General features: G+C 38.8%; 1 protein-coding gene across 1 annotated transcript; it reads left to right on the top strand.

Moving 5' to 3' along the window:
• The first annotated feature begins 464 nt into the window (after positions 1-464).
• On the top strand, positions 465-26,319 carry OAT (ornithine aminotransferase). Its single transcript, XM_039340311.1, has 10 exons — positions 465-600; positions 10,051-10,269; positions 14,912-15,136; positions 16,783-16,878; positions 18,442-18,569; positions 19,835-19,957; positions 22,157-22,285; positions 24,209-24,322; positions 24,802-24,946; positions 25,652-26,319. Exons 2-10 carry the CDS (start codon positions 10,071-10,073, stop codon positions 25,810-25,812), a joined length of 1,320 nt encoding a protein of 439 aa, XP_039196245.1. The 5' UTR covers positions 465-600; positions 10,051-10,070; the 3' UTR covers positions 25,813-26,319.
• The last annotated feature ends 1,073 nt before the right edge of the window (positions 26,320-27,392 follow it).

The following is a 27,392-nucleotide window of genomic DNA, read 5'->3' as shown; positions in this document are numbered from 1 at the left end:
CTTGTCTTGCCTTCAGGTGCTTTGGAGAATAAGCTGACACCCCCCCCCCTTCTTTGTGGCAGCCCCTTAGATATTGTAACACTGCTATCATCTCATCCCTAGTCCTTCAGTTCTTCCCTTTCCAGATTCCTTTCTAGTTTCAGAGAGAAATTCGAGAAAGGAAAGCCATCCCCCCCCCACCAAAGGAAATCGATTAATAGCTATTACTTGATAGTGGGGAAAACTGCCAGCGGCTCCAAATAGGAGGAGACCCTGCTAGCCTATCGAATAATCTCATCCAAGGTTTCTAAGGTACAGCATTTTTTTTAACTGGCATAAACTGATTGGTTAGAAGCGGAGTTAAGGTCCGAAACTAAAAAGGTCAAGGATAGTGGAGCCAGCCAATAGAAAACGGAAGCTAGGGGGCCAGGCAAGAACCCTGCGCCCTGATTGGCGTGATCGGGGAAGCGGTACCAATGAGGTACCTCGCTGGCGGCAAGTCTTGTTCGTAGGTTTGTGACGTGATCGGCCTTTTTTGCTCTGACGGCCACCGGGATAAGCTGCGCTGTCTTTCCCTCGAGGGGTTTTGGAAATCCGGAGAAAGAGAGGCGGCTTTCGGAGGTACCGCGGAGGGATTGGGTGCCGGTTAGCGTCCGGTTTAGGATCTGGGGAGGTGAAAGATGCTGACTTTCCTCAAAAGTCCATTTCCCGGGAGTTCCCGGTCTGCTGGATGGCGAGAAAAGAGAGGCTGGGAGTTCTGGGCAGAGCTTGTTTCTGTTGAGGGATCCTCCAAAGTCTTTCTCAGTTTTTGCCCTTGTTAGCGTTGTCGCTGCATCGCTTCCTCCCAAGCCCTCCTTGTTGAACTCGATGTCACTCTTCCCTTCCAGTTGTATTCTGATTGATTGGTTGACTGATCGATCGATCGTATGGAGTGCGATCATATATTCTGAGCATGTCAGGAATGTAGTTGCATACTATGGCTGTGACTAAACTAGAGGGAAGGGCGTCTGTTTTATTCAGCTGCAGTCGGTCTTGCTAAAATAAAAATAAGTGCATAACAGCATCCTTCAGTCCTCCTCTGCATTGCTTATGTCCTTACAGTGTTTCTTAACCTTGACAATTTTAAGGCATGTGGACTTCAACTCCCAGAATTCCACAGCCAGCAATGCTGACTGTGGAATTCTGGGAGTTGAAGTCCACATGCCTTAAAATTGTCAAGGTTGAGAAACACTGCCTTATAATTTTTAGCAAGAATCAAAGGTCCCCAGGCATGGGTCTGTCTGGGATTTGGTTGCCCTCCATACACATCTGAGGATCTCTTTAACACAATAACGTTTACCGAAGAATAGGGGGTTTCACTGACTGCGGTTATATATGGCAATCTCTTCTTCAAAGGCAAGCGGTTCCAATACACAGAAGTGGCAGTGAGAGATGAATAATGTTTTTGAGAGCAATTTAATTAATTAGGTCTGAATAGAATAGAATAGAATAAAAACTTTATTGTCACTTTAAATGTACATTAATCGGCATACATTCAAATGTATGCATTATTTGCGTTCAGCTCTCAAAAAAAATATCATTGTGCATATACCCACATACACACACATATATGACACACAAAAATTACAATCTAGTTTGAATGTATACATATACATGGTGAAAAAAAGAATCCTGCAAATTTGCAAATGGATGGCATAAGGAACAAAGCTGTTATAGAATCTTGTAGTTCTGCTATAAATATTTTGAAACCTCCTCTCAGAGGGGAGAAACAGAAACAGACCATGAAGTCGGTGTGTGGGGTCTCTAACAATGCTTCAAGCTCTAAGCACATAGCGCTTATAAGCAGTATCCTGAATAATGGAAAGCGAGCTTCCTATAATCTTCTCAGCTGTCCTTATCACTTTTATCTTCACATTTTTGTCCCAGTAATACTACGTGTTAGACAGGCTTTTGAGGCTTTTTGAGATATTACACCAACATGTCAAAAGACGCAAGGGAGATACATATCTTAAACAAATTTTCCATACTGTGTTCCAGTTCCCCAAGAAATAATAGTGTTTGTTTTGTTCCGCCACATATGTCCTATGCCGGGGCTGGGTTTTGAACTATAAAAATATCACTTCTTTTGCATGTTTTAAAAATCAACATCATTTGTTTCCTTTAGCATTGGAGGCAAATTGAATGTCTTGTATAACTATTTGGCACCAAGGTATGTCTATTAAAAGAGTTTAATTATTCAACCCTATTAATGGATATATCTTGGTGCCAAATAATTAAGGATTAACTATGAAAAGGAATTTTTAAAGCACCACTTTTAGTGGCTTTACTTTATATTGAAAAAACCTTTTCAAGTTTCCAGGTAAAGAGGATTAAAAACAGTATATATGCTTCATGAGTAACATAACTCAGTTTTGATTTTTTAAAGCAAGGGAAATTTGGTTTTTATAATGGAGGTTTTAACAATCATTCTCTCTTGTTTTCTGTTTTTAAAATGTGACCATGAAGTATGTGTGTGTGTATTAGATTTTATTATTAAAACAAACGTGGTGTCAACCTTTATTACAAAGCAAGCTAATTTAGGTTGTTTGAGGAAGTGTGAAAGGCCAGATCTGTACAGTCCCATTACATTCATACTGATGCAACTTTGAATTATGCAATGTTAAACCTGGATCTCATCCAGATTTTATGTGATCTTTTTCCTTGAAGTCTCTAGATGTCATATTTGAAGTGCATTGGTACCCTGTTTTAATATTAACAACAGTACTTACTGATACATCCCAAACAACTAGAATAGTTATATAATCTCTTCGGAAGCTATTTAGCACTATCCAGAGATATGGAAAGACTGACAACTGTTGTGGTAAATTCATTGCAAAGATAAGGAAACCATTGGAAATGGATGTTGCTCTTGTATGTAGTCACCTTGAATTAACATATTACTAGAAGAATTGTAAATGCATTTTTAATTGGTCCAGAAATACTGCAAAAATACTGAATCTTTCCCAGTAGCCTCATAATTCAGATTTAGCTGGTTTGGAGAGTCATTTGGAATGTATCATTTTTTTAAAAATAGCATTCTTTCCATAGCAAATTATTTGGTTTTATGTTTAACTAGACAACTTGTGACTCACTGGGCCATCCTTTTAGGGATATTTCCTTACCAGATACCTCAATGCCTTCAATAGTGACAGAATCTCTAATGCACTGACTTCACTGGAAAAGTTGGGATACATTCAACACTGTATCTGTCTTGAAAATAGCCCACATTGAACTATATAGAAGTTAAACATCGGTGCAGGAAGTGTTTTATGACATTTTGTATTATGTCATAAAATGTTTTATAAATTTGCCAATTTTTGATTCATAGAAAGCATGGGATCCCAGATTTTGGATATGTTCTATAACAGTGATGGCGAACCTTTTAGAGACTGAGTGCCCAAACTGCAAGCCAAAACCCACTTATGCATCGTCGAGTGCCTGGTGGCTGTGGCCCATTGGGTGGGTGTGGCCCATTGGATGAGCGTGGCTGCGGTGGTAACAGCAGACTGGGTGGGACTAAAAAGTTCAATCAATCAATTCCAACTTTGCAAGATCTTTTTTTTTTCCTGTGAGAAGTTGAAATTGACTGATATAACCTTTTTTTTTTTTTTTTGCACATGGCGGAGCCCTAAAGTGAAAAGGTTTTATAAAACCCAGCTGAAGGCCTAGGACTGGGGCGACGGCATGCGTGCCCACAGAGAGGGCTCTAAATGCCGCCTCTGTCACCTGTGCCATAGGTTCGCCACCACTGTTCTATAAGTTAGCCCATTTGAAGTACCCTGATTCAAAAACCATTGCTCTATGATGCACCATTTCGCCTGTTATAGGCCTGAGAGTTTTAGTAGTATATGGATAGATGTATCAAGGAAATAATCATGTATGAAGCAAAACATCATAAACAACTGGGTCTCACTGTGGATATCAGTTCCTTGTAAATGTTAAATATATGTACATCCAAACTCTAATGTAGTACTATTGTCTGATCTTCCTTTTTCATCTATGAAAGGCTTCTTGCTCCACAGCAGTAATTCTGGAGAAGGGAAAGTTCGTAGAATGATTCTATCATGTTGCCCCTTTGTAGCTCTCTAGTGCCTGCCAAACAAGGATGCTTAACAGTGGATGTATTTAGCTAATATTTGATCAGCTAATCCACTTGTGACCTGTCAAGCATATTTGAACTGAACATGTAGATAAAAAACTAAAGTATTTCAGCAAAACAGGGTGATTTTCCTCTCTCTTGCAACACTTGGTGAGAAATTCCAAGGGTAGCTTTGTTTATTCAGAACGGATTTATGGTATGTTACTGATATTTTTCCTTAGAATGATACAAAAGATTAAAAGTACAGACAAACAGGTATTTGTTCAAGGTAAATATGCTGACTAATGTGACATCTGTGGGAGAATTGTGAAACTCGGGATTCCTGAATATGGCTTTGTCTCCATATTCAGACAAATTTTTCATACTGACTATGTTTGCATAATGTGCAAACATTGGGATGGCCACCCATAGTGAAGTGAGTAAGGAAGACGACTTGATGGAGATATGTAGACTCCATTACCAAGGCAAGGGGGGCTAAAGCATTTTTTAAATCAGGAATGTTGAGATAATGTGGCTCAGTCACCTCCCTAATTCATTGAACAATAAGGAGGAGGAGGTACAGCACATCGAACTTGCAAGATTATATTGTTATAACTAATTATAGTAAGTACAGTTTTAGCTTATTTGTTAAGTTGATATCCTTATCTGGTCTACCTAGTGCAGGGGTAGGCAACCTTGGTTCTTTTATGACTTGTGGACTTCAACTCCCAGAATTCCTGAGTCAGCCATGCTGGCTCAGGAATTCTGGGAGTTGAAGTCCACGAGTCATAAAAGAGCCAAAGTTGCCTACCCATGACCTAGTGGATAGTAATCCATATGTAGATCCCTCCCCATTTCCCCGAGCCCGCTAATATTATACTGCCAAAATTCAATAGTACAATCAATTTTTTTATTGTACATTTTTTTTTGAGATTCAAGGTATCATAGCCAAATGCATGTATTTTGTTCTGTATATATTTCTATATTCACCATTCAGCTGCGGCCTAGAATATCAGCTCTGTCATTCCAGTGACATAGCCATACTGCTTTGCTACTCAGCCTCAAAAGACATGACACTAATACTAAAGCATAGGTCCAAATCAAAGCATGTTGCCCAGACTTGTGCTAAACCATGCTTTCTTTAATTTTAGATTGTTGAATAAACCGTAATTAGTTAGGTTCACGCACATTGGTAAGCCAGGGGATTCTCAAATAGTAGATAGTAACCTTCAAGGAAAGTCATGAGCACTTGGGTGAGGGTTGCAAAACCTTTTTCAGAACTGATCAGGTTTGCTAAAGCAAAATGGAGTTCTGCAAAATTTTGTTCCTGTTTTGCTTGGGCAGAGAGCAAAATTGGGAATGAAATCTGTTATTTTAAATGTCCAGCTCTTCAAAAGGAAATGTTTTTTGAGTGATAGGAGAAAATTGAACTGTACTGATAAAAACAAACTTAAGTCAAGAAACTCTGATAAAAGTTACATATCTTCTAGTAGGTGGTATATTTCTTTCTTTTCCAATGTTAATTTTGGTGAAGTAATTCATTTTATTTATGGGATGGGGATTGTGCAAATTTTTCTTTTTAGGGAATTGTAAAGTTTGAGAATGCTCATTCTAAGCCAGGGGTTCCCAACCCCGGGGTGCTCGCACACTCTGGTGGTACGAGACAATATTCCAAGGGGTGCGAAAATTTGGGTTTTCAAAATTATAGTGTATATGCATAATTCGTTGACGTTATTTCAAACTTTTGTAAGGGGTGCAAGAATATATCAGAAGCGTTCTAGGGGTGCAGGATAGAGAAAAGGTTGGGAACCACTGCTCTAAACCATAAAACATGATGCTAAAATTCTGGAAAGGGGGGGTCTATAAAAGGAGAAGTCAATGCCAAATAAACTATATTATAATTTAGTTACAATATATTAACCCAGTTTCTATATTCTCTGCCTGGTTCTGCTCTCAATCAAGGGAAGTGAATTCCTGGTTTAGGATATACTTGCAACTATTAAAGCAGTGGCTCTCAACCTTTTTAATGCCGCGACCCCCAACCGGTCGTAAGTCGAGGACTACTCAACCGGTCGTAAGTCGAGGACTACTCAACTGGTGCAGCACCGTTTGCAGAATGGGACTTTTGGCGGGCTCAGCAGGGCAGAGACAGCCTGGACAATTCCTATTGGCTTTTGAAAGCCAATAGAATTAGACTCTATTCAAGAGAGTTTTTTCTGTTGGCTTTCAAAAGCCAATAGAATAAAAGGGAGTAGCACAGCTAAGGAAAAGGGGAAAAAAATGGTGGACTGTGTTATTTGGCGACCCCCGTGAAATGGTCGTTCAACCCCAAATGGGGTCCCGACCCACAGGTTGAGAACCACTGTATTAAAGGAATAATGAAGCTATTGTTTTACATTTTATTTCTATCAAATATCATGTTGATTTTCTTTGTAATGTCTTTATTTTTATTTCTCTTTCAGGCAGCTTTGTTAATTTTTTTTAATCAGGATGAAATAAAAAAATACAATTAAAACTATATACAAGAGACAGACACTATATTTCCATAAGCAGCATACAGTAATACTAACAAACTGTATAGGTTATGAGGTATTAACAGATACTTATCTTGGCATCTAAACACTCTCTGCCCCACATTTTTCCTTTTCATTTTAAAAATAATTTTTTTTTTAAAAAATAATAAAATTATTACATAAATGGTATTGTACCACCCAGCAAAGCAAAACAATGGCCTTTAGCTTAACCATTATATGCAAAGATTGCATGGACTCCACACAGGCTTATAAGAGAAAACACTAACTAGTTGCAGCAATTCTCATCTGTTTGGGGGAAAAGAACCCAAAACACATTGAGTAGCAAGGAACTTCCTCATGGTAGTTGAGGAAGGTGCAGATAAATATCTCTTCCAGTAAACTAATTATATATCTGTTTCCCTATGACAGCCATTTCATCAGAATCACAATACCTTTTCAAAATTTCAAATGTCCCAATAAGCCAAAAAAACCCCCAAAAACAAAACAGAAGGAGAGAGAGAGAGAGAGAGAGAGAGAGAGAGAGAGAGAGAGAGAGAGAGAGACTTATGTTTGCTTTCAGAGCTAAGCAGAAGATTTTACTTCATATGTAAGGTATTGCTCCACTTCCTGAAATGCTGCCAGTGTTATTTTGAGGAAGGAAAAAAATAACCCTGTTTTTATGAAATTGTAGGCAATTGAGCAGGGTTTATTTGTTTATGAGTATTTGTCTCTTGTCAATTATCTCTCTCTGTTGGGGCAGTCATATGATTAGGGTTGTAGAGCAATTACAATGAATTGCTCTTTAAAGGCTGCTTGGAAGAAAACTTGCCACACAGTTTAGCAAACTGGAAAAATGCTCTTAATAGCTTGCATCCAAAATCTTTGAAACAAAATAAGCAGACCCGGTTTTGATTCTCACCCGTTTTCTTGTTAAATGGCAAATGAAAGCGTGTTAGGAATGCCCCTTTCAAGTTTAGAAGTTTCAGCACGCTTCTAAACAACCAATGCTTTGGCTGAACATAGAAAATAGTTGTCTGTGTTCAGTTAGTTAGTCCTCGCATTACAACCATTCATTCAGTGACCATTCAGAAATACAACAGGTCTGCAAACTTGCAGTCATCACAGTAAGGTGCAATCGTGTGATTGCCACTTGCGACTTCCACTGCTGACTTTGCTTGAGGAATGTCAATGGGAAAACTTGCTGGGAAGGTCGCAAGTCATTCCTGGAAGTTGCTCCTGCCACCTTTTCTCCTGAGGAGCCATGCTTCCATAGAAACCCATGACCCACCTGCGGCCTCCACCAGCACACCCACTACTCAGTAGTGCTTGCCCATGGCACTCACTCACCTTCCTGCAGCTCTTGCCTGGCTCTTCGGTGACTTGAGGTCCTCTCATAATGACCTGCATGGTCTCTGGGTTACAGTGGCAACCAAGACTGTTGGCACTGCCATTGCTAAGTGATATGGTCCCATGATGTCACATTTTATGAGTGCATGGCTTACCAAAGGAAGCCACGATCCAAACTGCTGTTATAACCTGGGGACTTACATGTACAACCAATGGGAAACCAGATAGACATTTGATCTGATCTACCAGTTTATATTTAGAATTTCTACCCTGAATAGATGTGTCTTATTCTTTCTCTTCAACATGTCGTTGGTGATATTTTTTCCATTGGCCTGTTGTTGTAGGTACATTTGTACATTTGAACTTTATCCTGCTGCTCCAGTAGTTTTTCTTGTGCAGATAGTCCTCGACTTGGCATAGCTCTTTTAATGACCGATTGAGGTTACAAGGGTATGGATAAAAGTGACATGACCATTTTTTTTTACACTTACGACCATTGCAGCAGCCGCATGGTCACGTGATCAAAATTCGGCTGCTTGGCAACTGATCCATATTTATGGCAGTTGCAGTGTCCCTGGATCATGTGGTCCCCTTTTGCGACCTTCTGACAAGCAAAGTCAATGGGGGAAGCCAGATTCAGTTAACAACTGGGTTACTAACCTAACAACTACAGTGATTCAATTAAGAACTGGAGCAAGAACGGTCATAAAATAAGGCAAAACTCACTTAACAACTGTCTAACCCAGGGGTAGGCAACCTCGGCTCTTTTATGACTCGTGGACTTCAACTCCCAGAATTCCTGAGCCAGGTTGAAGTCCACAAGTCATAAAAGAGCTGAGGTTGCCTACCCCTGGTCTAACCTAACAGTGGAAATTTTTGGCTCAATTGTGGTCGTAAGTGAAGGACTACCTGTAATCTCAGTAATTAATCTATGATTCCTTCAGGTTTCTGTAATTTGGTGCCCTTGGGTTTATAGACTTGGAGTTATTTATATTGAAGACCAAGACATCTGACAAACACATTGGAGAAATTGATCTAAGTAAATTACCAGTTCTTCCAACTCTATCTCATTGGAAGTAACTTTCAAAATTGTTCGTCTATCTTTGTTTATGTGTTGATTTCAAACTTCAGAAGTGGTATGTATCATAGATTGAGTCATATCATAACAGATCAATGGAGCATATTAAGGTTTTTAATGTTATAGCTAATTTGGTGTAGCTTTGTCACTAATGTAAAACAATAGAATAGGAAGGGGCTGCCTAGAACCATTATTCTATCATTCATTTTAAAGCATGTTTATCCATCCTCATCCTTCTGACTTTTTCATACACAGACATACTTGCTAGCAAGTAGCCATTCCTTGGGAGCAATACACCTGCCTGTAATTTATTAGAAAGAGATTGAGAATATTTGTTCATTTGTATCAGAAGCATCACAGTTAAAATAAGGCATGCTATATGACATAAAATTAAGATACAAAATACAAGATTAAAATAGGTACACATTAAACGGATCTTGCCTAGAAACTAGAAACATTAATTGCATTCTGTCGCGCTGTCATGAGGTCCTGAAGTGTACACTGATCAGGACACAAAGGCAGGTATAAATATGTTTTGTTGTCTGCACGTCACCACAATCGCAAAGAACCAAAGCCACCGACCGGATAGCCCCGTTTGTTCAGAGCGTCTCTGGATCTTGTAAAGAATGAAAGTTTAGGGCTGAATCTTTGATGTTCCTCATTGTCCAGTTTATTTATAGAGCAATTTTCCTAATTCAGCATGCTCCAGTGGACACTTGCAGTTAATTCTGTGATTTACTCCAAGATATCTGAAGGATGGGAGACTGGGGAAGGCTGTTTTAGACATTTTTCAACTGTCTTGGAAAGATTTTAACAGTGTCCTTAAGATTTAGATTGCTTGAACAATATTAAAATGCTTCAAAAATGTTAATAAGCTGGTCAAACTCCTGAATCCATTGACTATTATTTCTGGAACTTAATGTTAAGTGTTTTTTTTTTTTTAAATATAATTTTTCTGATAAAACTGTGGCTCCCTAGGAATCTACAGGTTTCTTACCGTTTTCCTTTGGTTTCAGATTACAACAGTACTACAATCATGCTTTCTAAACTGGCCCATCCACAATGCTTGGCGGTTCTGCGTCAGGGTATCCGTACTTCAGCAAGTTCGGCTACATCGATTGCAACAAAGAAAACAATCCAAGGCCCACCATCCTCAGACTACATATTTGAACGTGAAGCTAAATATGGTGCACATAATTATCACCCACTCCCTGTGGCACTTGAAAAAGGAAAAGGTACATCTTTTTAATGGATGTGATTTGTTTCTAGGCGTTACTGATTTAGAGAATATTGGATTATATTGGTCTTAATCTTTCACTTTCCATTCCCATAGTAGCAGGTGCTCACCCACTAAAATACTGATATTCAGGGAGACTGTTTAGGAAGAGTAGGGCTCTGTAGCTGCTGTTTCTCCTCTCCCCATGTGTCCTCTGAAGAAGGAGAGAACTTACTGTGGGATCAGTCCTCTTTTTTTTTTTTTTGCTAGCAGATCTAGCAATAGCAATAACACTTAGACATAAACTACTTCATAGTGCTTTTACAGCACTCTTTAAGTGGTTAAAGTGGCAGCGTACAGAATCAACAATCTGGGTTTTCATTTTATTGACCTCAGAAGGATGGAAGGCTGACCCAGCCTTGAACTGGTCAGGATCGAACTGTTGGCAGTTGGCAGAATTAGCCTGCAATACTGCATTCTAACCACTGCGCCACTACAGCTCTTGATCTATGAAGAATGAGATAAAATAAGTTCATGTGTGATAGGAGAGGGCACGGGAGGGAGCAAGGGAATGCACTGGCAGGGATATTTGTCAAGAAGACTGATCTCTTTTATTTATTCTTATGACTAGAAGTATGATGAGCAGTTTGACAGTATCAAGTTTGGAACCGTTCTGCTCATCAGTTGCCTCATATTAGCAGCTTATTTATGCATATGGATGAGTGATAGACTGGCTGTGCTCTGCCCCAAAGATTCCTGATCCAGGTATTACAATCAGAATATTGGCCAACATTTAATCAGCTATTTGTGTGTATGTGTGTCATGTGAGAGAAACCTGTATCTATAACTGGATGAATGTATGCTAAAGAGCACAGAAAACATTTTCCTAATTTTATTGAAGGCCTGTTCCAGATATTTGCATGAATATCCAAATTTCTCTTTACGCTGTAAGCTCATTGCTTACACATTACACATTGCTGGGCTGGTGCCCCTGACAAATGCTCCTAATAGATCTTAGGGGGGAGAAAATGTAAATTCAAAACTGAATTTACCTGGAGCCCCGGCATATTTCTTACCCAGTTACTTGTATGATGTTGTTGATCATGTTACCTGGAATTGTGGCTGTTATAGCCCCATTTATTTAGAGAGCATTAGGCTGGGAAAAATTGAGGTATATGTGTATGCCAAGAAAGTTGGCTGTACAGTTAATCCTTGCTTAGTAACCACTTATGTGACCATTCAACGTTACAAGGGTGCTGAATATGGAGACTTATAATCATAGTTGTGACCACCACAGTGTCTCCACAGTGATTTGATCATGATTAGGCAACCCTTGTGCTAACCCACCAGCATGTTATTGCTATGATCATCATTTGCTTCACTGCTGGTTTCTGACAAGTACAGTAAAGCAGGGTCCCCAACTCCCAGTCTGTAGACAACACCAATCCACAGCGTGCCAGAAACTGGTCTGCACAAACAAGCGAAGCCCCATCCATGGGATGCAGGCAGCACATGAAACCAAACCCCCTCTGGTCCACAGAAAAACATCTCTCCACGGAACTGGTCCCTGATACCCAAAAGATTGGGGGCCACTGCAGTAAAGGCAGTGGGGAAGCTGACAGGAACTCACAGTCATGTGATGTTCTTAATGACCACATGCATTTCAATTAATGACTACAACTGCTATCATAAGTCACTACTATGATCATATGATTTTTCTATTGCCAGCAGAATTGCTGATCCCTGTAGTTAACTGAGGATTATCTGTAGTTGTATGTTTTATCTGTAGCCATAATGAGAATTGCAGCAATTATCAACTAACCTAGAATTAAGGAGGAACTTCCAACAGTGAAAACAATTAATCAGTGGAAGGAGTTGCCTCCAGAAGGTGCGAATGCTCCAACACTGGAGATTTTTAAGAACAGATCGGACAGTCACTTGTCTGAAATGGTATCGAGTTTCCTGCTTGAGCGAGGGGATTCGACTAGTAGACCCCCCAAGGACCTTTCCAACGCTTTAACTATGTTAAAGACATAGCTGACCTATGAAAAACAGAATGCAAATCATTTGTCCAAAGGCTGCTATTGCAAAAGCATATCATGTTTAAAGAAGAAGATAAGTATTTTGAAAACCCATCAGATAGTGTGTCACAAATAAGAGTTGGGTAAGTCAATTCAGCTGTAAAAATGACCCTTTGAAGTTAAGCTGAGACTACTGCTACAGCTTTATCCATAAATAAGAGAATGATGGAAAGAGTCAGTTCTGACCGAGATTCTTTTCCTGAAGGCTCCTTAAACTTTAAGAAATATATTAAATGTCCCCAACCTGTGTCTCCTTCCTATTAGAAATATACTACCTGTTGTCTGAGAAATTTTAAGTTATTTTGTGGTGCAAGTGCCTCTTCCCCATTTAGTTTTGTATTTGTGGCTATTGGAACACTAATATTTCTCCTTGTAGTAGTCCACTGAATAACCTGAATAAAATATTAAAAGGCAGATAAAACTAGCATAAAAGTTTCAGTTGAGATTTATGTTCAGATTCAAATCTGTAAGCAGGAACAGAATTTTAATATCTGATCTTTCTCTCTCATCTCTCTCTTTCTCCTTCTGTTTCCGTTGTAAAAATTACAGGGCCTTTGGTTTTGTCTTTCTACAAAGACAGAATATATTTTACAAGGCTGTCCAGGATTTAGGACACCAGTAATTTGCAACACTTAGCGCCTCATCCATGGTGTCTCTGCTTTTGTTCCACTTAGCAAGCTTCACTACTTTGTGAGAATGTTATCATCGGTTTAATTAGAAGCTTAAACGGTGTCAAAGTCTAACTATTTCCTTGCTACTATATTGCCTCATAATGTTAGATGAAAGCTTGTTGTACAACACAAGCAGCTGGAAACTGTTTGTAGGTCAACTCTTTTACTGGTTTACAGCTGCACATTAGCAGGTTTGTGGAATAATATCTCACCGACAGTGTGCTTGGCAACTAGATAAGTAACAAGTAATGTGCTTCCTTAAGGACAAGTACACAATTCTTTTGCCTTGGTACCTTGCAGCCTGCTGAAGCATATTATTCTGGGAGAGAAATGCAGCTATCTAGTTGTCTGCTTACCTTGCAAACGTGAAAGTAAGCAATCTTCCCCTGGTGCCATTGTATCAGCTCGTGCAAGATATTCACATGTAAGCCCATTGTGAGCTCTCCTACAGCAGAAAGATCTACCCTATGTTAGATTTGGGTAGAAATTGTATTTTAGATAACGAATTAAAAAAGAGGGTAATGATTAAATATAGAACAGATCACCAAGATATGTAGGGAAAAGTAGGTTTCTCATACCCTTTGAAGAAATCATGCCCTCCTGATTTTTGTGAGGAGCTGGTCATTTAGAAGCTGGTGTTTCAACCAAGAATTAATTATTGTCTTTGGAATAGATTTTTTGAGTTTCATGTCTGTATCAATTAATGATAGTGTCTATTAACTAAAATTAATATAGAATGCTATCTATGGTTGAGACTGCCAGATTATCAAAGACCAGGATTGAGGTACTTCTAGACCAGGGGTAGGCAACCTTGGCTTTTTTATGACTCGTGGACTTCAACTCCCAGAATTCCTGAGCCAGCTATGCAGGCTCAGGAATTCTGGGAGTTGAAGTCCACGAGTCATAAAAGAGCCAAGGTTGCCTACCCCTGGTCTAGACTGTGTGCAGCTTCTCTTCTTATTTGTTCCAGCATGCATTGTCAGTCCTGGGAAATGGGGGAAACAATGGGGCAGAGTTCTCCAGAACTCTTGCTATGGAATGGATCAAAAAAGTAATCCTGATTGGTGCTAAGGAAGGAAGAAAACTGGCACTTCCCTCAAATGAGAAGGTTTTTCTTAGCAAAAGTATGCACACAGTCATTTTCAAAGGAAGAGGATCGTTCTTTGTATTTCATTTTATAACCTTGAACTTTCAGACTTCAGTGTGGTCTAAGTATCAGTAGAATATTTGTCACAGCACAGCTTCCTTGATGTTACGTTGTCATTCTACTCAACTGAGTGAATTTTCTGTGAATGCAACACAGGCTATAAAAGACAAACCTTTAAATTTTTGTGTTCAAACATGCCAGAAATGAGAAAAAGATTATCTCTGTACTATTGTCATTCTGATTATGTTTTGCTAAACAAAATAATTTCATTTATAAAGTATATTTGTGATGGAAAGCCACTTTAGAAATCTTGATTATGTAGCTATAGTAGTTTTATCAGAGAAATGACTTTCAACGCAACCTGCGCACAATTACTTAAAAGTACCGTATATTCCGGCGTATAAGGCGACCTGGCATATAAGACGACCCCCGTCTTTGGCGCCGAGTCTCATGCCTAGAAAGTCATCTTATATGCCGGAAACTACTGTTATTATTTCCGGCGTATAAGATGACTCGGCGTATAAGACGACCCCCGTCTTCGGCGCCAATTTTAAAGCTTGCGAAAGTCGTCTTATACGCCGGAAAGTACGGTAGGTCTCATTTTGTTCAATGGGATTCTAGGTAACCAAGAATATGATTTCAGCTTCCAGCAGTACTGTAATTGTCACTTTATACCTATCAAATGATAGCTGCTTAATTTTTTTTCATGCAGATAGATCATCTTGAAATAACTAAATGTTGGTTGTTTTAATTCCTTTTCAGGTGTTTACGTATGGGACGTAGAAGGCAAAAAATATTTTGATTTCTTAAGTTCTTACAGTGCTGTCAATCAAGGCCATTGTCATCCAAAGATTGTAGCCGCTTTGAAATCCCAGTGTGAGAAACTAACTCTTACCTCAAGAGCATTTTATAATGATGTGCTTGGTGAATATGAAGAATACATCACGAAGATGTTCAAATACAATAAAGTGCTTCCAATGAACACAGGTAACATTTCTTGACCTCTCCTCCAATCAGAATGCAAATAAGCATCTGTATAACATCTGTGCTATAGAAGCAAGCTGCAAATTCTAAAATGTGAACTTACTACCTGGAACCTTGGAAATCTGTTGGATGCAACATTCTGTGTCTGTTCTGATCCCATTGAGAGAGAGAATGCCTTGTTTCTTTGTTTGTTCTTTTATTCAGTTTATACAGCTACTCCTCTCAACAAGTGATTCTGGGTGGAAAAGAATTAAGGTAAAAACAATTACAAACATTAAATAAAATTGAAATACACAGCAGTATTTCCATGGGGCTGACTCCTCCATATCCCAACTAGGATAGTCTTCCTATAGGGAGTCTACATCTCACATATCTTCTGGTGTTAATTGTTTGTGATTATATTTTTCTTGTGTTTTCTTTTGTTGCACTTGTATTTTGGTCTGTGACCGCAAAATAAAAAATTATTATTACATCTCACATATTCCCTTGAGAAGTACAATTAAAACTACTGTATTTTTTTTATTTAGCAAGAATCAGGTGCTACCTTTTTTAAAAAATTTTTTCCAGAGCAATGCCCCTCTTACCCCTCTTCCTGGATCTTAGGAAGGTGGAATTTATGTGTCCTTTTATATTACTTTTACCTTATTGGTTTACATTTTTTAAAATCCTAAATTAGTTACCCAAAGTCATAATTTGCCAATTGTGCGGCCACAGACATAGGCGAAAGAAATATATTTGATAGCTGGACTGCCTTAGATACAGTACCATCTGTGAAACCACTAGGTGGCACTTGAAGACCAAAAATATTGAAAAGAAAATCATAATTAAAATTTAATATTTTTTTAAAAAATCATGTTTAATCCATATATTGGATCTTTTGGATATTATGGAAAAATCCTGTGGTAGTGCCAGCTCCCTGAAAAAGCCTGAAAAATGCATGAGGTTTTTTTTCACAAGTAACGTGGATATGATTTGCCAATGCTTTATTTGGGTTATTTTTAAATGTCCTACCTTAGTCTGCAACTCTGGTATTATCTGTTGTTCTCCTATCCAAGAGCCACCCAAGCCAGCCCTTGCTTCTGACCCCAAACAGGGACAGCCATGAAGCTGCTAAATGGAATTCCAACAACATCACAGTATAAACAAAAGTAACAGCAGCACAGGTCTATCAGAGGCTGGATAAGGAAATAAGAATCATCTAGTGCTTACAACAGAAAGCAGTGTAATTGAGCAAGGGAAAGTTCCATGAACAGAATGGACTGGTCTTTTTGTTTCCTTCTGAGCTTTTTTATTGCCTCTTTTGAATGGTGCATAAATGTCTCTCTGTCTCTATGTGACTAGAACACATCCTCTCCAGCAGCCAACAATCCAATAAACAGGGATTAGCACTGGACAAACAAGCAAGTAGAAAGCAGTACCACAACCAAGGAACTACCAAGAAGAAACCCATATCCCCCACCAACACTGGCAGGGCAAGCTGTTGTCTCTAAACAGGGAGCAAATCCCACGTTCACTTGCACTAACGATGTTACCTAGTCAGTTAATGAAATGTCTGAAAGCAAACCAAGCTCAGAGTGCACCATGGACTCCACAATGTTTATTTCCTGCTTTCCTTCCCATCTCTGTTATATGTGTGTTCTTTGTCTTAGGTGTGGAGGCTGGAGAAACAGCATGCAAACTGGCTCGTAAATGGGCTTACTCAGTGAAAGGTATTCCAAAATACAAAGCAAAGATTATTTTTGCAGGTGAGTAACCAACTAGAATCAGCGTATTGGCTTAAGAAGCATGTATAGCTAACAAAACAGAAGAGTTCTCTTTTATAATAATAGTAGTGCTGGAGGTTTATGATGGACATGTAATTTAAAGTTGAAAATTATAATATGTAACATTTATTGTTCTATTCCTCATAACGGAAGAAAACAATGGTCAAGGCTACTTTGGGATCTGCTCCAGTTAGGTTGGTACTCCATTCATTCAGTCACCACCAACTTTAAAATGCTATCATTTTCCATTCATGACCTTGGTGTTATTATATTGCAAGGTGTTTATAATGTAAAGATAAATGTCCCTTCTTATGTGTCTATATTAGATAGCAGCATTCTGCTATAGTTGGAAACGAAAAATGTAGGTTAAACAGTGTTAGCTGTAACATGGTACCCAGTACAAATATAATAAAATTGTGACAGAAAATCATCAAGATGGTGGAATTCGATCGACGTTCATCCATAATAAAGGTGACAGTATATTTTTGAACATACAGTTACTCATATTCTGTTCTGGGCCCAGTACTCTTCAACATCTTCATCAACGATTTGGATGAAGGGATAGATGGGGAACTCATCAAATTTGCAGATGACACCAAGCTGGCAGGAATAGCCAACACTCCAGAAGACAGGCTTCAGTACAGAAGGATCTGGACAGACTTGAACACTGGGCACTAACTAACAAAATGAAATTCAATGGTGAAAAAAGCAAGGTTCTACATTTAGGCAAGAAAAACCAAATGCACAAGTACAGCATAGGTGGCACCATGCTCAATAGTAGTAACTGTGAGAGGGACCTCGGAGTCCTAGTAGACAATCACCTAAATATGAGCCAGCAGTGTGCTGCAGCTGCCAAAAGGCCAACACAGTGCTAGGCTGCATTAACAGAGGGATAGAATCAAGATCACGTGAAGTATTAATACCACTCTTCAATGCCTTGGTAAGGCCACACTTGGAATACTGCATCCAGTTTTGGTCACCACGATGTAAAAAAGATGTTGAGACTCTAGAAAGAGTACAGAGAAGAGCAACAAAGATGATTAGGGGACTGGAGGCTAAAACATATAAGGAACGGTTGCGAGAATTGGGTATGTCTAGTTTAACGAAGAGAAGGACAAGGGGGGACATGATAGCAGTATTCCAATATCTCAGGGGCTGCCATAAAGAAGAGGGAATTAAGCTATTTTCCAAAGCACCTGAAGGCAGGACAAGAAGCAATGGGTGGAAACTAATCAAGGAGAGAAGCAACCTAGAACTAAGGAGAAACTTCCTGACAGTGAGAACAATTAATCAGTGGAACAGCTTGCCTCCAGAAGCAGTAAATGCTCCAACACTGGAAGTTTTTAAGAAGAGACTGGATAGCCATTTGTCCGAAATGGTGTAGGGTTTCCTGCCAGCAGGGGGTTGGACTAGATGACCTCCAAGGTCCCTTCCAACTTTACTATTATTATTATTATTATTATATCTTTTCTTATCTACATAAACAATACTGAACAGTAAATATAGGTCCTTCTCTTAGTGTACTTGTCTTTTCCCCCCTACTAGCTGGCAATTTCTGGGGAAGAACATTATCGGCAATCTCAAGCTCTACAGATCCTTCCAGCTATGATGGGTTTGGACCATTTATGCCAGGTTTTGAAATAATTCCCTACAATGATTTGCCTGCCCTTGAGGTACCTCACAATTTCCCAATCTGTGTTGTAATATATTTAGCTGAATGTCCTGGAAGGCTGAAATAGCTTTTGCAGATTTGGCTTCTGAGTAGTGTCTTAAGGATAAATGTTGCACATGGAGATTTCTTTAAATGATTTTGCTTATGAGACGTGGACTTGCATATGGATGAATTTTCTCATGGAACTGGTGATAGAATTGAACTGCTTCAGCATGAGAACATGTGGTTTAGTAACACAAAATAGTTTTATAATAGTCTGTGATAAGAGTTATACACAAAAATCCCACTTGGTATTGTCCACCCTTCCTGCCTATCATGTGGGAAAAATCTCTCTGGGATCCAAATAGTTCCTATACCAGTTGCTTTGGAGCAAAATATGACAAAAATAAGGATTCTGCTTATTGGTATGTACTGTAGAATTCAATAAAATGTTTTAAAATGGAAGCAAGCCCTTCAGAATTGAAAAGGTGAATTGGACGTATACAATATATGGTGAAAGAAGGAAAGGATGTGAGGATGAGATACAACCTATTGAACAATGTGAATATGGTCAGTGTTTGGCCTCAGGGTTTAGAAATCCATTGCTGCCCGATTGATATTGGCCATGAAAATTTACGACAATTTGAGTATGATTCATGGTGAGGGACTGAGATCCTGGCTCTCAACTTGTGGAGAAGGCAGGGAGAGTGGATAATACAAGAACAAAGGAGAATAAAAAAAATGAAAATAAGGCAGAGACGATAGCAAAAAGTATGTGAAACAGATTGAGGAAGAAGAGAGGCAGAAGTAAAGGGCCAACTTTTTATTATAAATTTCACTTGTTTCTAACTAAAAATTCAACTTTTGGTAAAGTTAGTATAGGGAGAAATTTGCCCTTGAAAAATTTACCACTGAGAACTGGAGAAGAGGAATATTAAGTATTGACATGTATTTTTCAGGTATTATTTAACTAGTGCAGTTTTTTTTCTCAAGAGCATTTCACTTTATAAAGCTATTCTATGCATTTCCCATGCTAAGAACATTTCAAATGGTTGTTAATTTAAAGTGCCACATAATCAAATTGCTTACATAGATGGTGACATAGGCTTGTGCGTTGCATTGAAAAAAATCTGCATTTTTTTAATATTTAAAAGAATCTGGTATGAGCTGACCTATTCAGAAATAAGATTCAGTATGTTTTGGCTGTAGGTCTTATCCAAGACTTGCTCCTCTTCTGAGTTGTATTTAGTGATTCTGATTCTTCTATAAATGTGCTTATCCTTTTAGCGTGCGCTTCAGGATCCAAATGTTGCGGCCTTTATGGTAGAACCGATTCAAGGTGAAGCTGGTGTGGTTGTTCCTGATAAAGGTTATCTCACAGGAGTGCGAGAACTTTGCACAAAGCACAATGTAAGTTATTGTTTCAAAATGACATTGTAAGAGAGCATGTTAGTCTATGGTAGCCAAAAATCAGAAGAGGTCTGGTAACACATTTCAGACTAACAAATGTCATTAAAAGTCATAAACTTTCATGGATTAATAACTGACTTTGTCAGATGTTCTAAAATGAGAATACTTAAACATTGGGAAATGGCCAAGCTTTGTAATTAACCGACACAATCATTTCTTTTAGAGCAGAGGAAGGAATTGTCTATTGCTATTACATATTTCAAGACACACATTAGGATATCTTCTGACAGTACTCTGTTGTACCCAAAATTATAGATTTTCTAGATATTATTACTGTATTCAGAGTGAAAAACTCATTACTGAGCTGCAACATAGCTATTTCTGGGCTGGAGACTAGATTCCCAAAATTAGGCAAAGGCAGGATATAAACATGGATAGGGTGAGAACACAGAACTAAAATTGGTTTTAATTTCAGGGCAGTTAAAATAACATAACCTTTGATTAAATATCATTAATACAATATTCCCTATGTATTTCATAATATCCTCCTTTTCTTTCAATCAGAATTAATAATTTGACAGCAACTTTTGAAAATTTTCACCTAAAGCTTTTGGGTTACCTTTTGTGCTTCTGGGACTTTAAAGTATAAAAAAATATATTTTAAGGTATAGTATAAAAAACAAAATGCCTTGGAGTTAATACCATAGTACAGTGTTTCCCAAACTTGACAATTTTAAGGCATGAGGACTTCAACTCCCAGAATTCCACAGCCAGCAACGCTGGCTGTGGAATTCTGGGAGTTGAAGTCCACATGCCTTAAAATTGTCAAGTTTGGGAAACACTGCCATAGTATAACACATTTTGAAAAATCAGTGTTCCTTTTTCTCAGTAATGATGCTTGTATTGTTCTGTTGGAATCTTATTCTCAAAGATGAGACATTACTCAGCTCTACTATCTTATCTGCTCTGTGCCTATCTGAAGCAGAAGAGTATGCTTTGTGGGTTCTTAACCACTTCCAATCAACTAGTAAACTGTCTTTACTACTCATTTTGTTGACAGAGCTGTTTTAACAATTTTGTTTACTTTTGGTTATAGCTTGGTTGAATATTAAGTGGCATTATTATATTATACATGTATCTTACATTTAACTGCATAGTAGTGGCTCAGATAAAAAATTGCACATATTATTAGCTTCCAAACAGTTAAAAGAAAAGGATTAGCAGGATATATAAAGGACTATAGACTTTTTCTGCTGAAAAGCATGGATATTTTTAAAGATTGGCCTTTGAGAATGCTCCTTCCTTCCTTCCTTCCTTCCTTCCTTCCTTCCTTCCTTCCTTCCTTCCTTCCTTCCTTCCTTCATTTCTTCCTATCCATCTGGGTATTTTCCCCCTTTTCATCCTCTCTATTCCCTTCTCTGCTTCCATCATGTTTTTGCTCTTTCTGCTGTTAGGGAATATACCAGTGATGGCGAACCTTTTAGAGACTGAGTGCCCAAACTAAAACCCAAAACCCACTTATGCATCGTTGAGTGCTGGGTGGGTGTGGCCCATTGGCTGGGTGTGACCCATTGGCTGGATGTGGCCAATTGGGTGGGCGTGGCTGCGGTGGTAACAGCAGACTGGGTGGGATTAAAAATTTCAATCAATTCCAACTTTGCAAGATCTTTTTTTTTCCATGAGAAGTTGAAATTGACTGATTGAACCTTTTTTTTTTTTCACACGGCGGCAGAGGCCTAAAGCAAAAAGGTTTTATAAAATCCAGCTGAAAGCCTAGGACTGGGGCGACGGCGCACGTGCCCAGAGAGAGGGCTCTGAATGCCACCTCTGGCACCCATGCCATAGGTTCGCCACCACTGGAATATACACTGTGCAATTTGCTCAATAAGATTTGACTATTTCTGTTGAGAGAATGGTCTGTATATACAGATGGAATCACCTAAATTTATAAATGGGTACCATACTTTGAAATAGGTGATTTTAATCAGCAGACGTTAGGGCCATGTGGCAATTTTGAAAGGTAATATTATATAATACAGATCTATGATAATAGTAATATTATATTTCTTGTGATATGATCGTATTAGCTTCTTGAAATAGAATTGTTTGGAATATTAGAATAAACTTGGTATGTTGAAGAAATATTAATTCTATAATTTCCATAGAAGGCTATTGTTTGTTTCTCTTTACAATTAACAGGTGCTCTTTATTGCTGATGAAATTCAGACTGGATTAGCCAGAACAGGGGAAATGCTAGCTGTTGATCATGAAAATGTTAGACCTGACCTGGTTTTGCTTGGAAAGGCACTGTCTGGAGGTGTTTATCCTGTAAGAACTATATTTTTAAGTACTCTGAATTTGTGTTTTGAATTTTTGAACAAATTAATGATAACGAGTAATTTGTAGAACGCTGAACTACATACCTACCGTGAAGTTGTTACAGCGTGGCAGGACTTTCACAAATCTTTCCTATTCGCCTTAAAAAAATTACTTAGAAACGAAACCTCACACATCTCTAATATTGAGGTAGGGGTTGCTTTTTAAAAATTATATATATTTTTATTTTCATGAAACACTTCTTTAGAAAGGGGGAAAAAGATGAACAAAGAAAAAAAGGCAAAAAGAAGAGAAAAACTAAACACGAAGAGGGAACTTACAAGTTTAATGGATTTAAATAGGACCACATTTGTTAGAAAAAGAATTTTCAGCATGTCTTTCACTTTATAGGACTGAGGTAGTCCGCTGTCCTCGATGGACCCGCACTTGCTGCAAAATAGATATCTCTGACTGAATTCAAGAAGCGCTCAAACCTGGGTGGAGGGTTCCGTAACTTCTTTGAACTCCATGGGATTTAGTTCCAAGCATAAGAGCCGAGGTGGCGCAGCAGTTAGAGTGCAGTACTGCAGGCCACTTTAGCTGACTCTGTTCAGCAGTTCAGTGGTTCAAATCTCATCGGCTCAAGGTTGACTCAGCCTTCCATCCTTCCGGGGTAGGTAAAATGAGGACCCAGATTGTTGGGGGCAATGTAAATATATATATACATTGCTTACTGGTGTACACCGCTTAGAGAGTGCTTGCACTTAAAGCGGTATATAAGTCTCATAAATAAATAAATAGGATTACATCCAAATCTTGCTTAGTGAATCCTTTGGGCTTCCAAGAGTAACTTAGAAATGACCTAGAGCAGAGGTGGGGAACCTTGGGTCTTTTATGACTTGTGGACTTCAACTCCCAGAATTCCTGAGCCAGCATGGCTGGCTCAGGAATTCTGGGAGTTGAAGTCCACAAGTCATAAAAGAGCCAAGGTTCCCCACCCCTGCCCTAGAGCCTTGCGTTGAACAAGAGGGACTGAAATGGTGGAACATTCTCTTGTGATCCATCTGCTAAGGAATGTTGTCTGGCGGGCCCCAGGAAGAGAGTCTTTTCCGTCATGCCTCCTGGACTTTGGAATATCATTCCCTGAGAGATTAGATTGGCTCTGACCCTGATGGCCTTTAGGAAGATAGGAAGTGGGGCTGAGCCCATACTTTGGTTATGCTGATTGGTAATTTATGAGTCTGTTTTTACTCCAGCTGCTGTTTCTAGCTGTCTGGTTGCTTTTTAGATTTTCTTTTAACACTGTTGTGCCAAGCATGAATTTGAGATTGGGCAGCATATAAAAATTAAAAACATAAATAAATAGCAGCTGTCTGGGGCCGGCACTGGCTGGGGCTGCAGCAGAAATGAGCTGAGGTGGCGCAGCAGTTAGAGTGCAGTACTGCAGGCCACTTTAGCTGACTGTGTTCAGCAGGTCAGCGGTTCAAATCTCACCGGCTCAAGGTTGACTCAGCCTTCCATCCTTCTGAGGTAGATAAAATGAGGACCCAGATTGTTGGGAGCAATGTAAATATATATATATACATTGCTTACTGGTGTACACCGCTTAGAGAGTGCTTGCACTTAAAGCGGTATATAAGTCTCATAAATAAAATAAATAAAATAAAAATGATTGGAGAAACTTTTAGCACTGCTGATCCTTGCAAGACACTTTTCCAAGATATCGCTAAAAGCAGATGCAACTTTAGCATTTTCCCAGAAGCCAGATGGCATCAGAACAACCAAATTAACACCTAAGGCTGCTCTGTGTTGCTGCCTTTAGTTGTATATAGTAGGTGTTCAGGTGGAAGGCACCAAAATATTCTGTTGGAATATTGGAAAGCAAAGTAATGTTTCTTTAAAAAAAAAAAAAATTCAATCCTACTGCTTCCATAGGTGTCAGCAGTTCTGTGCGATGATGAAATTATGCTCACCATAAAACCTGGAGAACATGGCTCTACATATGGAGGGAACCCACTGGCCTGCCGAGTGGCTATGGCAGCGCTTGAGGTATGCAAGTAATGATTTAAGGCAGCAGTTGTCAATCTTCGTGTGACGGCGACCCCATCACACGGACGCGCCGCGCATGCACGGCATGCATGCGAGGCGCCGCCCCCATGCGCGGTGCCGCCCCCTGGGGGGGAAATGGCGGATCGCGTTGTTTCGTGACCCCCGTAAAATGGTTGATCGACCCCAAATGGGGTCGCGACCCATAGGTTGAGAACCACTGATTTAAGGGCTTCATGAAAACATCTGTTAATGCACTGGAATATTTAGGCAAATTGCATGTTTTGAAGCCCAGATACTAACAAACACTGCAGAGTAATTTTATGTAGTTTGTTTTTAATGTCTTTCAAAAGAAGACATGCATAATTTTGGGAACCTCTTGATTACCTGTCATAGCACTATTCCATGTTAAACTTCTTGTTGAAAACGTTATGATATCCCCCGTATTCATCTTTTTCAACTTCATTTTAAAACTGTTTTAGGTCATTGAAGAAGAAGAATTGGCTAAAAATGCAGAAGTCATAGGCAGCATACTGAGGAACGAGCTCATGAAGACGCCATCAGATATTGTCACGCAAGTCAGAGGAAAAGGATTATTGAATGCTATTGTTATTCGGGAAACTAAAGGTAAAATGATCGTTATATTGTGCTGCCACATATCACTGTGATAGAAAGTCCATCTCATCACTCCTTCAAGGAAGGTTTGCAGGATCAGTTCTAAAGCAATACCCAAATACTCACTGCATCCTTCCATCTTTCTTGGATGGGAATCAGGATGGTGTGGCTTCACTGGAAAGATGGTTTTTTCTCCCTACCCTCACGCCTTCATCCCATTAGCTTAGAACAGTGTTTCCCAAACTTGAAAATTTTAAGGCATGTGGACTTCAACTCCCAGAATTCCACAGCCAGCATTGCTGGCTGTGGAATTCTGGGAGTTGAAGTCCACATGCCTTAAAATTTTCAAGTTTGGGAAACACTGGCTTAGAACACAAAAATATGTATTTTGCCAGTCTGGGAATTGAAGTTTAACTTAACAGGAGGGCACTAACTTGGGGAAAGGCTGCAACTGCTGCTATGTGCAAAAGGGGAAATGTCAAGAGAACTCTTACCAAGCTCAGATTAACGATATATTCACAACAAAGTCTAAAGCCCCAAACATGTTGTCTTCATACAACCATACAGTAGTTCCAGTCTTCTTCCAAAATTGTTTTGTCTCCTTGCCGGAAATGAAACCGAGTAAAACTGCGACTTATTTGTTGTGTGTTTTATATTGTAATAGATTTAGATGCTAAGGAAAAATATCAGTCTTTTTCTTTTTTAATCTTTCTGAAGATTGGGATGCCTGGAAAGTCTGCCTAAGACTCCGTGACAATGGACTGCTGGCCAAGCCGACACATGGAGATACAATCCGGTTGGCTCCCCCACTAGTGATCAAGGAAGATGAGATCAGAGAGTGCATTGAAATTATCCACAAAACTCTTCTCTCTTTTTGAAGGCATCATGTTTGACTTCTGCCCGTAATCAGATGACAAGCTGCTGTAGCTGAAGCATGGCCTTGCACTAGCATGGCTGGATCCTTCCTAGTTTTATTTTATTTTTTGCTCTGTTCAGCCAAGAAAACCAGCCTTTGAAGATCAAATTAAAACGTTTATTTTATAATGGATCTAAAGGAAAAAAAAGGACTAAATTTTGTCCCTTTTTTTCTGTTTATGGACTATTTGTTCAATCTCTTTTAATGAATTATAATTTGAATAGTTACTTACATTTCAGCCAAAGTATAAATTAAATACCTTCCTGTACCAAATATTACATCTAATGAACCTTTCATTAAAAAAAAGTATTGGCATTCTTTTTTCCATTTTGTGCTGAAACCTGAAATCTTAATTATTGGGAGACAATGATTGTAATCTTTAAGAAAATCTTAGTTTTGAAAAAAGCGAATATTAGAATGCTTTACTGTTTGAAAAAAATACCAATTCATAAAGACTGATCAAATGGGATGAAATACAAGCAGCTTCTTATTACTAGAACATGCATAAATTAACAACCTACTGTGTGTGTGTGTTACTACATGTGTGACTCTGTAAGTTATAAATCAGTGGGAACTTCAGTATGATTCTAAAACTAATATTCCTATTTTTAAGTTTTAGTCTGCAGGTAAAAAGCTTTATGAATATTATTGAAGATAATGTACAAGGGATTTGTAATTTCATTATCAGGATTCATATTGAAAACTCCCAGTAGCAAATTTGATAGTGCTTGGAAATTTTTCGAGTACCTTTTTTGTTATTGTTGTTTAAATCACATTTTCAAAATGCCGCCTCTTTCTAAATGCAAAAGGTATCTTTGCTCAAAACTGCTAATCCTTTGGCTGGGAATGTTCCTTTGTAGTTCTGGCTCCAGAAAGGGGAGATTTACTGCATATGTCCTGCCTTGTTTTTCTGGTGCTAAGAGCAGCCAAAGTTGCAGGAAGCTCTTTCTTTCTTTCTTTCTTTCTTTCTTTCTTTCTTTCTTTCTTTCTTTCTTTCTTTCTTTCTTTCTTTCTTTCTTTCTTTCTTTCTTTCTTTTCCATCTTTTGCAGGATGGCTCTTTGCTTGAAGGAGGATTTGCAGGTTCCTTAAAGTATGGCCGTGCTGCCGAGACAATGTCTGCAACAGGTTCTACTGTCATATCTGTCAGTTCTGACTTCGCAATTTTTACAAATGCATTTTGAACAATTGATCATTATCATCCTGTTTCTAATGGAGTTTATATGCTCATGGCAGGAACAATTGATAGCTATGCTCATTTGCTAAGAGGAAATTCTGTAACCCAGGTAATAGACAACTTTCTTGGAGTTGTAAATGATGAGTTATTAGTTGTGAAGCAGGATGGCCAAAGGAACAAAAGTGTCAGTACTATGAAATAGTTTACGTTCATTGATATCTGGAGGAGTAAGGTTCAAGAACTAAAATGCTAGGCATGGCCTTTTGATCCAGACTCTATCCCTTTTGTACACATACGTATCAGTACATGTACAAAACAGGCAGGGTGCAGATTGCATCACTGCACCTGTCATTTTGCAGATTTTGAC

Source organism: Crotalus tigris, unplaced genomic scaffold (genome assembly GCF_016545835.1).
Source record: "Crotalus tigris isolate CLP2741 ecotype Arizona unplaced genomic scaffold, ASM1654583v1 scf7180000017536.10889498, whole genome shotgun sequence".
NCBI classification, from domain to species: domain Eukaryota; kingdom Metazoa; phylum Chordata; class Lepidosauria; order Squamata; family Viperidae; genus Crotalus; species Crotalus tigris.
Note: the sequence above shows the minus strand (reverse complement) of the source record. Positions and strands in the feature narration are given on the sequence as shown.

What these genes read in the sequence shown, in the direction of transcription:
- OAT (XM_039340311.1), top strand. Translation starts at nt 10,071, where the DNA reads ATGCTTTCTAAACTGGCCCATCCACAATGCTTGGCGGTTCTGCGTCAG. An exon ending in ATGATTTGCCTGCCCTTGAG is followed by an intron (nt 18,570 to 19,834) that starts GTACCTCACAAT and finishes TTATCCTTTTAG; the next exon opens with CGTGCGCTTCAGGATCCAAA. An exon ending in AACTTTGCACAAAGCACAAT is followed by an intron (nt 19,958 to 22,156) that starts GTAAGTTATTGT and finishes TACAATTAACAG; the next exon opens with GTGCTCTTTATTGCTGATGA.